Source organism: Populus euphratica, unplaced genomic scaffold, assembly GCF_000495115.2.
Source record: "Populus euphratica unplaced genomic scaffold, PopEup_1.0 scaffold761.1, whole genome shotgun sequence".
Classification (NCBI taxonomy): domain Eukaryota; kingdom Viridiplantae; phylum Streptophyta; class Magnoliopsida; order Malpighiales; family Salicaceae; genus Populus; species Populus euphratica.
The window spans coordinates 11,892-24,518 of record NW_011500628.1 but is presented as its reverse complement, the minus strand read 5'-3'; the positions used below and the strand labels follow the sequence as shown (position 1 = coordinate 24,518).

Sequence of the window (12,627 nt, the reverse complement as noted above, 5' to 3'; positions counted from 1 at the left end):
ATGTTTCACCATATGAATGTCTTTTTCATCTTCCTTCAGACTTCACATATTTTCAAGCATTTGGATGTCAATGTTTTTCATGTCTTCGTCCTTACACAAATGATAAATTATCATATCGTAGCATGCCTTGCATTTTCATTGGTTATAGCTCCAATCACAAAGGATTTCAGTGTTTTGATCCTTCCTTCAGACGTACCTATATCTTTCGAAATGTGATTTTTGATGAAGAGTAATTTCCTGCACACTTCATCATCACATATCCTGCCAACTGCATCTCCTTCTTAGGTAAGTCTCCAAGTTTGTTCTTCACATATTTTCTCCTCATCCTTTAATTTTTCTCCTCCCCCAGCAACTTCCTTACCTACCCAGGTTCTTGCTGACCTTACCTTACATGATATTCATACTGTTCCAGCTGTTAATTCAAATGAATTCCATCTTTACTCCTCTTTCCCATCTCTCCATTCTGGCTAATCTTTTTCTAGATCCATTTCCATGCCTAGTGCATCAACTCTCAATCCTTCTTTTAACCACCACCACAATGCCATCCTTAACCTCCAAAATGGTGCCCTGTCTTTCACAAAAATAATCACTAGATCACAGACTGATCATCATAAGCCTTATGAGTTTCTTGATTTTCATTTATATTCCACTCATCACCCCCTTTAAGCTTTGCATGCAGGTCTAGTTTGTGTTGAGCCCTGTTCCTACACTCAAGTATCATCTATACCTAAGTGCGTGCTGTAATGGACAGTGAATTTCATTCTTTGTTACAGAATGACACATGGTCACTATGTTCTCATCCCCCTAGTAAGAATTTGGTTCCATGTAAATGGGTTTTTAAACACAAACAATGATCTGACAACAGTGTTAAACGTTATAAGGCTAGGTTAGTCGCTGTGGGATATATAGAAAAAAGTGTTGTTGATTTTCTTAACACATTGAGCCCAGTCATCAAACTTTTTGTTGTCCAAATGGTTCTTGCCATCGCTATTCCTTTTAATTAGGATATGCATCAATTTGATGTCTCTAACACCTTCCTTCATGTTGTGTTAGAAAAGGAAATTTATATGACACAACATAAAGAATTTGTTGATCCTGCACACCCCCGATTCATTTGTAAGCTTCATAAATCTTTTTACGGGTTGAAATAAGCTCCTCGTGCCTGGTTTAATTGACTGTTCACTGCACTTTTGATCTTGTTTTTCAAAGTTCACAAATTGATCCCTCATTATTTATCTGTCATCGTGACAATATCCATGTATTCTTTTTAGTTTACGTGGTTGACATTTTGGTTACCTCAAATGATCAAGATTTTATTACCACTCTTATATCTCAATTACAACTTGAGTTTGCTATGAAGGATCTTAGCCAGTTGACATATTTTCTGGGAATTGAGGCCATACACAATTCTTCAGGGTTACATCTTTGACAAACCAGGTATATAATTGATCTTCTAGATAGTGTGCAACTCACTAGTATTCGTTCATACTGTGCACCTTGTGTCTCTGGGTCTAAGTTATCCAAGTTTGATGGAGAAAGTATTTCAGACCCATCTGAATATAGGCAAACAGTAGGGGCTTTACAGTATGTAACTCTCACATGCCCTGACATTGCATACTCAGTAAATCAACTCTGTCAATATATGCAAGCACCTACTTTTGCTCACTAGACAATAGCCAAACGCGTGCTATAATATTTAAAACACACATTTGATTATAGTCTCTTCCATAAACCTGGTTCCTTTGAAATCAATGTCTATTGTGACTTTAATTGGGTCGGTGATCTTGATGATAGACACTCCACCTATGGCTATGGTGTTTTTATTGAGTCCAATCTCATATCTTGGTCTGCTAAGAAACAACCTATAGTGTCAAAATCCAGTACTGAAGCTGAATACATGTGTTTGGCTCTAGTTACAGCTGAGGTGTATTGGCTAAGAATGTTGTTATGTGAGTTGCAGGTTTCTCTTGCTTCAGCTCTAATCGTATGATGTGACAATATAAGTGCCTTAACTCTTGCCTCCAATCCTGCTTTCCATACCCAATCAAAACACATTGAAGAGGATTACCACTTTGTTAGAAAAATAGTGGCCAATAAAGATATACTACTTCAATATATTCCCACCTCTCTACAACCTGTAGATATTTTTATCAAGAGATACAAGGTTGATTGGTTCTGTTACCTCTAGGATAAATTTTCTGAGACAAATGTCCCTGCCAATTTACGGGGGAATGATAAGGATAAAGTTCACAATACTAAGATTGACGATAAACATTGATATCTGTTACCTAGTGTTTCATTGTTTCTAGTTTTCTATTTATTCATGTCTCTGCAAATGTACCTAGTGTTTCATTGTTTCTAGTTCTCTATTTATTCATGTCTCTGCAAATAAATCCTTTTGTAACTACAACTCTTATAAAGAGTTTCCATTGTAACAGACTTTACGTGTATATATATGGTTGAGAAAACACAGTTTTACTCAAGCAATTTCAGTTGAAATTTAATTATTTTAGAGGGCATTAGTTAAAGCTTGTCCGCGTGCTTTCGCTTATAAAAAATACTTGCATTTTTTTTAATCGACAAAGACTATTCAAACGATAGCTAAATAAGAAACAAGATGATGTTTTAAAATCTAAAATACATAATTAATATGTTAAAGTATTTCATTTTTTTTTTAATTAAAAAAACTCCTTGAATATTTATAAAAACAATTGCAGTTAAAATAATTTAAAGATAATTTAATATTAAAGTTAGTATAATTATAAATAAAATATTAAATAACTTAAAGTAATAAATAATTTTAAAGAACCTTGAATTTAAGCATAAAAATATTTATTTTTAAGTTTTAAGTTCGTTAATACTCTGAAATCTTTATATATTTGTTTTAGAAAAAAAAAAGTTTGTGTGTGATTTACGTGTATAGTTTAGAGAATATTTATATTATATGAATATTGTCATTTCTATAAAAAAAGAAAATTTTTGAAAGTTTTACCTTTCAATAATATTAATGAGAGGAGCAAAAAAAATCTTTCATATTATTAATGAGATTGCATGCATAGAATCCTTTAAAAGATTTTATTTACATTTATAAATATAAAAAAATCATTATTATACTACATACAATAATTTTTTATTAAGAGATACGATTGTTTATCATGTCTTTAATGTTTTATATTATAAATGATCATCTATAATCAAGTATAAAGTTTTATAATTGATAATATTTAAGTTTTTTGTGACTAAAATGTTTTATCAAATTCATATTATTTTGAATTTGATTAACTATCAAGTTCAAGCACCTTTAACTTGAGTGTTTATCAAATCCAAATACCTTAAGTCTAATATATACGCAAAACTCATATTATTTTAAATTTAATTATTTATTAAATTCAGATATCTTGAGTGCTAATATTTATCATATTTATATTGTTTTGAATTTGATTGATTATCAAGTTCATATATATTAAACTTGACTAATTATCAAATCTAGATATATTGAATTTAATATATTTATTAAACTCATATTATTTTAAAATTAAATCAAGTTAATATATTATTATCAAATTTAAATATTTTGAATTTAGTATATTTATTAAGCATACATTGATGTGTACTTGACAATTAATATATAATTTATTAATTAATTGTTAGATTTATAATTTTTAGATTTGTTATTGTTTACTTGACTGAACTTCAAATTCAAACAAAGTCCATGTTGCTTGGAATTAACTATCTCTTAAGTTCATTAAATTCGATATATTTAACTAATATTTTTAATTTTAAAAATATTTAAAATAAAAATTTTAATAAAAAGTTTACTGGTCAAAGCCGGGTCACCTAATTTTTTTTTGTTAGACAAGTGTTGTGGTGAGGGATAAGGCTTGGAGATGGGATGGATAAAAAGAAGTTCAGAACAAACTATTAATATAAGATCCTTTGGCCCATGAAAGAAGGAATATCGCTTTCAAAGTGATTAGATTGGAGATGCTCTCCCCTTGGTTCTGCTTTAACATGCTCCTCTTTTCTGTTCTTTTGAAATGTGCAATGCAAGAAGGGGGAGAGAGAGAGAGAGTGTAGTCACGGATAGACGCAGACTGCTGGGAGATTCAAAGCATAGAGCCTGGAAAGTGACGATTGATTGATTGATGTAAGAGAGGGGTCTCTTGATAAGGCTAAATCCTATGCCATTTCCCTCTGCTCTCCCTTTTAATCTAATCTAATATATCTCTGTCAAAGACAGACAGACAATAATATGAATAGATTGTGAGAAGCTCGGTCAGCAGATCAGTCAATCGGAGATGGGAAAATCCACCTCACACGACAGCCGGCCAGTTAGCATCTCATTTGATATAGCTGCAGCCGCTTTGGCAATTCAAGGAGAAGGCCATTTTTGGTGTGCTTCCCCTTGGTACATGTAGCTTACCCAAAAACATCCCAATACACTAAGACTTGAATGAATGAAAGCACCGTGACCGGAGAAGAAAAGATGTGAAAGCGGGCAGGTGTGTCTTCCCGGTGCTACAGGCTGCTTTTTATATCGAGTCTCTCGCTGGAAGAAACATCTGAACCGCACATCTAAAGCTCCATGCGAAGCTTGTTTATGTCGCTCCATGCTGTTGCCCCTGCCCATTGAAAGATGGACCAGTTTTCCTTTTCCACTAAAAGGCCCATTCAGAAATAAAGTCATTGGACCACCTCCTCTCGTAGCAAAACCCTCTTCGTCTTTCCAGATGGCTAATGAAATCTTCAAAGGCAAAGTAGCCGCCGAAACCAATAATTGGATCTAATATCGGCAACCTCTCCTCTCCTCCCCTCCTCTAGAGGGAAAAAGAGATAGCGAAAGGTAAGGTAAGGAAAGAGTCAAGTTTTGAGCTCCCCAAAAGAGTTAACCTTTATATTTATTACGTAACCGCCCTCGCAATCCTTCTCCATTCACTGCTGGTAGACATAAATAACCCCAAACCGCGTTCGCAACCAAACCCATCACTGCCCCCTCTCTCTACATTTGTTTTAATAAAAATAATAATAGGAGGCAGAGAGAGAGAGACGAGAGAATTTTATTTTCCTTTTCCTTTTCAATTAGCTAATTGTACAAGAAGGGAAAGGATAGGAGAAGGATTACTACTAGTAGTAGATCCGGCACCGGTTTGAAAGTAATAATGGAAGGAGTCGGGGCACGGCTGGGGAGGTCTTCCACTCGCTACGGGCCGGCCACGGTGTTCAGTGGGCCGGTGAGGAAGTGGAAGAAGAGATGGGTCCATGTCAACCCATCATCCACCCAAAACAGCATTCACTCGCATCACCATAACGCTACCACTAATGCTGCTGCTGCTGCTGCTTCTTCAGCCGCTAATCATTCGAGCTCTTCTAACGGTAATAACGGCTCCCATCTATTGCTTTACAAGTGGACCCCTTTGTCTCAATCCAACGGTTCCTCATCTACTACTAACCACTTCAACGGTAATAATATTAATACTACTAACGAAATTGCTAATCTCTCCAATGGCGACGTCACCGAGGAGCCTCCCAGGCGTAAATTCAAATACATCCCGGTATTGTTTTTCATTTTCTTTTCTTTGGTTCAATTGGATTTTTTTTTTCTTTTTAGTATCTAGGTTTTAAAGATTACATGGGATTTTGTGGAATTAGGTTGCCTGATTTAGATCTGGATCGTGGATGAACAGTGCCTTTTGTTTTCTCAGTAAAACCCTGTCGTATCAAATAGAGGAATTCTGGAGAAAATACTTAACGGGTTTTGTTAGATTGTCAGGATTTTACGAGGGCTTTTTGAAAGTTTTTGTTTTTCTTGCTTGCATTGATGTTTATTTGAGAAAAGCGAACTAAAATAACAAGTGCCCATGGCGATTCAGGCTTGCACAAGGGACAGTTCGGGCATGATACTGAAAAAAATTGCAACTCCAGTAGGATTTCAAAGCTATAATTCTCAGTCACCCTAGGACACTGTGGACTTGGTACCGAAAGACTGCCTCACTGGTAGTATTTGTAGATTGTGATGTAGACACTTTAACTTTCTGACATTCCTTTTCAAGTCTACTTTAATTTGCTTTTTGGCTACCTTCTAGAGTTTTCAGACATTTACTTGGGTATAGATTCCATCCTCATTCTATTGGCAATATAACAAATATTCCATTTCGTGGGTTTCCCTGATCCCAAAAGGTTTTCCTAAGTTAATTACGAGGAAAAAATGACATTGTTGGATAGTGTCAATTACACTACAGGTAGTTACAGTTATAAAGCCTTTCAAGGATGCAATTGGTACAAGAAAACTTGCATGAGTTTTACACCTGTAAAGCACAATACTTTTGGTTATGTGGTAATCAGTGTAGTTATGTCAGTCAATTACACAGAACATGGAATGATGTTCAGCTGAAATTAATGAGAGAACACAACTGTGTTTATGCTAATTGTCTATGGTTTTCATTTTATACCAGCTTATGCTTGGTTGACTAGCACAAAAAAAAGGGTAAACTAGAGGTTCAGTGATGGTTCAAAGTAAGGTGTCGGTGGATGCACCCGTGGCCCAATTAGAACTTGGGTTGGTTCGAATTGCTAGCATATAATGTCAATTAACTTTAGGATATTTTCCTTCAGTTAAAAGTATTTGGTACCCATGCCCTTGTCAAAGTTAATTGGCAGTTTGTTGTCTTAGCTTGATTTATTTGAATGGTAGTAAGGACAGAACTATTGATTTAGCTATGCAAATACCATTTTTTGGAAAATACAGTTATCATGCATCAAATCCTCTTTAAATCTAATTAGTCTCATGTTCCCAGCATGTTCAATGAAGCTTCAGAAATTGGATGCCCTTGTAGCAATCAATGAAAGGCTTTATTGGAGAGATTTTCAGAGCCTCTTTGCTTGTCCTTATTGAATGCAATTGTTCCTTGTCCTCAAGAATAAGAGAAAGTGAGAAACTAAAGCTTGTAAATGATGATATAGTGTGCCTACAATTGTTGTGGGTTCAGTGTGAAAGAAATGCTTTAGAATTACTAAATCACAAGGCAGTAGCAAAGTTTTGTGAGGCTGTCTGTATACTGGCTACTCTCATTGCAATGCGAAGCTAATGACATCTATACCCTTTGTTTTTTTGGTTAGTTCGCAACTCAATATTATAGCAAGCCAAGAGCCTGAAAGTTGTCATTTTAGTTTAAGTTGAGTGCAGTAGATCATTAGTGGAATGTCAAGATGTACACATGACATTTCTATATCTTACATTGCAGGCTTTAAAATCTCTGGGTGCTTAGAGTGATGTCCTACAGCATATGTCTAGGGTTACAAAACAATGCATCTAGTTATAAACAAGTTCTGTGGTCACCATTCATCTAGCTTTGGAAGACATGGTGCTTCATTGTGGCATGAAGATGGTACTGCCACACATTTTGAAACAGTTGCGTGGACAAAATTCTTGTATAGTTTTCCTTTTATTCTATTTGTCACACTCTGTTAAAATGTCGGTGTATTTAATGCACATGAGGAGTGGTTTTTAATTGTTTGGTGATTGGTTGAACTATGGGCCAAACAGTAATTTTATTGAAGATGCTATTGATAGAGAGACATTGAAATGAAATTGTGATTGGAGAGCGCAAGATTTGGACTTTTTTTCCTGGTACATTTTTTTCTTAATTGACTGGAAAAAAAAAAAAAAAACACGAGAGGCTGTCTGGTACCTTCAAATGGTGGCAAGTCAGTGGTGATAATCTTTTCTTAGTTCCTTGTGTAAACTTGAGTATGCTGGTGTAATACTTGACTTAAAGCTAAATGAAATAGTATAGAGGCCCATAGATCTTCGCGTATGGGACCATGGATTTCCATTGTGTTATGGTGGAAGAGTTTTTGGAGATTGTGAACTGTGTTGGAAACAGACAGGAATGTGTACCAAAAGCATTACTTTGGGTTCTATTGTAAGAGCAAAACAAAAGAGTGTGCAAAGTAATGGGTTACACATTTTTGGTGTACCCGACAGTTTTTGCTAATGAAGATGAAATCTTAAATTTCATCAGTCATTGATTTTAGTTATATTCCTGTGGTGTTGTTTTTTCAATAAATCTGGCATTTGTTTTATCATGAATTATAATTGCTTTCAATTCTAAAATTGGAAATGATATAAATACAAAAATTATCATTGAGAATAACATAAAAAAAAACTTTTGCTGTAACAACAAATGATATAAATACTACCTTTGTTTTAGCTTTACTTGTGTCAATAGCAAATTTTTATGCATGCCTTGGTAAAAAAAAGATTTGGTTAGGAGTATCAATACTGTCACATGAATCAATCTTGATTTTATAATAGGAATAAGAACAAGAGATCTTTCCCATTTGTTTGATTTTTTGGATGGTATGCTATTGCTAGCGGCATTCATAGAGATTTTTGCACTCTACATATCAAAAAGAGGAAAAGGAGTTTGACAATAGATTAGTGGAGACCCATAGGGAAAGAGAACTCGGCACTGTTGAAGTGGCATACAGTGCCTACCATAAATTAGTATCATGGGTCCAAATGAATTGTTTTAAAATTTAGGCATTGGTATTAAAATGGGTCATAAATCAGGATTTATTGGTACGCTTTGCGATGCTTCTGCGATGAGGCCAGATAAAGACACTAATTTGCATTTGTCTTGTTAACTAAGCTTATTGTCTGTTATTTGGCTTGTCTGACCATGCAGGTTGATTTGCTAGAGAAACAGAAAAAAGAGGCTGAAGAACAAGAGGCATCAGAAAAGTTTGATGATGAATCAAAACCAAGTGATACTGACCCTAATGCTGCAGAGCCAGTTTCCAAGAGTGACAGTGCTGATGAAAAACCTGACATCAATGATGTACCGGAAGAAAATCAGGTGACTGGTTAATGTATTTATGTTCTTATTTACCATCCATACAGGGTGTCTTGTTTGAAAAGTCCATAAATTCCATATGGCCTAATTTGACACCCACAATTCACTTCTTGCCTTTGCTCGGTATGCTGTTGCTCCACAATATACAGAAGTATTGTGTGAGGAATGTTCTCATTTGAAGTTCTTATCGCAAGTTTCCATCTAATTTTGGTTTGAACATGCTTCAATCTCAGGATGGTAATCAGGTGGTACGACAAGACCTGAATGAAAGCACTTTGGATTTGAGTCTAGGCCTGCTCTCTTGATGGTGACTGGTTCAAAAGACCTGTCCAGAGATGGGCAGTTGAAAAGAGTGAAATAGAATGGTGTTGATACATTGCGGAACCATTTCTTAAGATTATTGACATATAGGATTTTTACCAAATGGTGTATTTTGTTGCGAAATGGGAGACAATTTTCCCTATGATCTATTTGCCCGCCAGTTACTGAGGGAAAGGGTGTGAGTGGCAAATGCATTAACTATTAGTTCATTTGAAGACCTGTCCTGAGCTGATTGCTATTGTAAGATGACGACATCTATTTTTTTAATTATTGGACAATTGATTTTCCCCCTTCTTTTTTTCTGGTTTTCTTGAAATGTCATTTGAGACTTGTGGTTTTGTATGCCCAAAGGTAAAACGATAGGTGATTGAAACTTCTGTTCTAAACATAATGTTAGTGACTACTTTTTCTAAACTTGAAAGTGATGTTAGGATTGATCTATGAACCTGGTGGTTTCTGGTTTCTAGACCAACCACCATGAATTTCATCCGTGTAACTGCTTGGTAAAACTTGGATTGATGCGGGCAGGACTGATGCAGGCAGTCTAAATTTAAGGAAAAGCTACTGGTGGATCTTTATTACGTCTCTACTTCTATAGATCTCGTTCTTGTTATTGATGAATCAATGCATGAGCCAATGATACAAGGGAAGAGTGAGAGTTAGGTGGTAAAGAGTTGAGTTGAGTTGAGGGGTTTTTTCTATTAATTTCATCTTCTTTTTTTCTTCTTTTAATTTCATGTATGTATTAAATTCAACGATTTTAATTTAAAAAAACATGAAGGGAGCAGGAGATGATCTCAATCCGTTTTTATCATTGGCAAGGCATGTTAGATAGATGATGATTGAACCTATGCGACTCCAGGGACAACAAAAATTGAACGATTGAATAGCAGTTTACAAAGTAAGATTTTACAGTTGCTCAAACTAATAAGAACTGCAAATTATTCACTCAAAAAGGAAATAATCAGCAGATAGCACTTGTGGTTATCATGGCTTTAAAAAGCACAACGAAATGTTCTTCAACTTACCAATTGCTGCATCCAAATCACTGCTAAACCATCCAAAGCCTTACGAGAAGGCAGAGAGTGGCTTTCTTGCAGGAGATTCAAAGTAAGATTATTCCTTTGCAACCGCAGCTTCTGCCTCAGAAAAGTAATCGTGCCTGCAGATGTAGAAGTGTTTATAAATCTTTAATGGCAATTGCTAAAATGATTCATTAATTAAAGAATTCAAGCTCTGCTTGCTGTATTTTTCTACTGATTTGGCACATGCTTGTTGCTCCCATAGAAAGATTTACAGCACAAGATTTGATCACAAAAGATATAGAAATGGAAGTGGGAAATTAAAGACGAGCCACAATTTTTCAATGTGCATGGTGGTGGTGTTACTCCTGGGAGATGAGAGGAACTTGAATGGTGCAATCTGGTGCCTTGCCCAACTTATCTCTCATCTTTCCAATGTTGATGGAGATCTATTCATCAAACCCAATCAAGTTGATAGGAGGAGTATCTTCTTCCTTCTTTTTAGTATTTTCTGCTATGAATTGTAGAATGGCTATAAATACCAAGGTTATTTTCAATAAAGAACAAGCTTAAAAATCCAAAACGGAATTCTCCTCTGCTACGTTTCTTCTTTGTTAAAAAATCCATTGCATTTCTCTGAATAATAAATACCACATCTTCCATTAAATTTCTGGAGGTTCCCCATTTTATATTAACCAGTAACTGATGCATGCGCGGAGAGGTATTGTATTCCTCCTATCCAATCATAATCACGAATAAAATTCAAGATTTTCCATTGAAGGCTCATTCGCAATTCATAATTCAGTTGTTGTAGTAGGATGAATATCCAATGCCATCCCTCCTGGATTCATTTTGTAAATCAAAACCCACAGAATCCTGTTCCATATTTCAAATTATTTGGTGGACCGGAGAAAGAAATATATTGCCGCATTGCTTGCCTTCCCTGTTCAATGGCCTGTCCATACCCGCTGGCCGACTCCTCGTCTAGAGGAGACAGCAGTCATCAGCGCTTCCTCCTCTTGCTTTTCCTTCCCTTGGCCCAACCAATTAAACAACATTCACAAAATACCCTCAGCCGACGTCGTTTATGAGTTCCCTATAAATAAAAAGAAAGCAGGCAGTTTTATCAATCTGCGGGCCCCTCCTTCTAGAGAGAGACTAGAGGAAGAGAGAGAGAAAGGAGGACAGAAAAGAAGCGAGGAGTGGACTATCTATCGCAAGGGAGCACACAGCAATGGATTCCCAGACGCAAAACACATCTCTGCAGCGCCTTCAAAACGTCGAAAAGGTAATTTATTTGTTTAATTGATTTGACGACTTGAAATCTGGTTAGCAGAGAATAGTTATTTGTTTTGGATGGGGGCAACAGACAGTGGTTAGGGTTTTGGAGGTAGCAGGAGGAGTAATGGATGAGCTTTCAAATCCAACAGGTCCTCGAAAAGAATTCATCAACAACCATTGCCGTGACTTCATGCAAATGATTAAGGTCTAACCCCTTCTTCCTCTCTCTTTTTTCTTAAAATTATTTTCTTTCAATTATTATAATTTAATAGCTGTAACGAGCAGGATATTCAGTTTACTTTGAGGAATGAAATAAAAAGTGCTTGTGAGTATCGTCCCTTCGAGAAGAGTGATTACACTTGTAGAATCTCTAATGAAATCTGTCTCAGCAAATTGGAACACATCCTTTCTCAATTGGATCTAATCACCCAAACTATCATTCCGCAATACCACCATGCCCATGATTCTACTGCTTCTGCCTCCTCTCCCATGGATTTCTAGGTACTCCCTATCTCCCTGGGCTCTCACCTTTACTTGCTTCTTTCCCTCAATGCAATCTTTATTTTGCAGGTCTTGGAGAGGAGATTCTACTTTCTGGTTTTTCCAATATCTGTAAGCATGCGCCTTTGACCATGCTGATTCTTTCTTGATCATCAGCTGCTTCACATGTGGGGTCTCAGTGTTGTCAAACAATCACTCTTGTTCTGTTGTTACTGCCACCTTATCTAAACCTCCTGTTTAAATTTTCTTCATCTATCTATCCACTTTATTGTAAGTTTTCATCCTAGACATATGTGCTAGCTCCTCGATAGACTAATGAGCTTTTTTCATACATTATTGGCGTGTACTCATCTATTTATCTATTCCATTTCTGATATTGATTTTTCGAGTTGCCTAAATTTTTCAAGCAAGCTCACCATGTCTTTCCCGGTTCTTTTGGTTGTCCATTTGAATATAAGAATCATTTGTTTATACAAATAGCTAAAGAGCGTAAATTAACCAATGATGATTGTCATTCAACTATCCTTATCTCAATATTCTCTAATACTCCATGTAGTAACTACAAATTGACGACTTTAGGACTCCCCTGCATTCAGATGTAGTTCCAGTTAAGTGTGGGGCTGCTCTGAGCTGACACGGGGGGGGGG

At 35.9% G+C, this 12,627-nt stretch overlaps 2 protein-coding genes across 2 annotated transcripts; both read left to right on the top strand.

Moving 5' to 3' along the window:
- The first annotated feature begins 4,107 nt into the window (after positions 1-4,107).
- Positions 4,108-9,590, top strand: LOC105115765 (uncharacterized). Its single transcript, XM_011012780.1, has 3 exons — positions 4,108-5,552; positions 8,688-8,858; positions 9,089-9,590. The coding sequence occupies exons 1-3, from the start codon at positions 5,160-5,162 to the stop codon at positions 9,158-9,160; spliced, it is 636 nt and encodes a 211-aa protein (XP_011011082.1). The 5' UTR covers positions 4,108-5,159; the 3' UTR covers positions 9,161-9,590.
- Positions 9,591-11,320: 1,730 nt separating this feature from the next.
- On the top strand, positions 11,321-12,374 carry LOC105115764 (mediator of RNA polymerase II transcription subunit 11-like). The gene is made up of 4 exons (XM_011012779.1): positions 11,321-11,486; positions 11,568-11,684; positions 11,765-11,980; positions 12,050-12,374. The coding sequence occupies exons 1-3, from the start codon at positions 11,433-11,435 to the stop codon at positions 11,978-11,980; spliced, it is 387 nt and encodes a 128-aa protein (XP_011011081.1). The 5' UTR covers positions 11,321-11,432; the 3' UTR covers positions 12,050-12,374.
- The last annotated feature ends 253 nt before the right edge of the window (positions 12,375-12,627 follow it).

What these genes read in the sequence shown, in the direction of transcription:
- LOC105115764 (XM_011012779.1), top strand. Translation starts at nt 11,433, where the DNA reads ATGGATTCCCAGACGCAAAACACATCTCTGCAGCGCCTTCAAAACGTC. An exon ending in GCCTTCAAAACGTCGAAAAG is followed by an intron (nt 11,487 to 11,567) that starts GTAATTTATTTG and finishes TGGGGGCAACAG; the next exon opens with ACAGTGGTTAGGGTTTTGGA. An exon ending in ACTTCATGCAAATGATTAAG is followed by an intron (nt 11,685 to 11,764) that starts GTCTAACCCCTT and finishes TGTAACGAGCAG; the next exon opens with GATATTCAGTTTACTTTGAG.
- LOC105115765 (XM_011012780.1), top strand. Translation starts at nt 5,160, where the DNA reads ATGGAAGGAGTCGGGGCACGGCTGGGGAGGTCTTCCACTCGCTACGGG. An exon ending in GTAAATTCAAATACATCCCG is followed by an intron (nt 5,553 to 8,687) that starts GTATTGTTTTTC and finishes CTGACCATGCAG; the next exon opens with GTTGATTTGCTAGAGAAACA. An exon ending in ATGTACCGGAAGAAAATCAG is followed by an intron (nt 8,859 to 9,088) that starts GTGACTGGTTAA and finishes CTTCAATCTCAG; the next exon opens with GATGGTAATCAGGTGGTACG.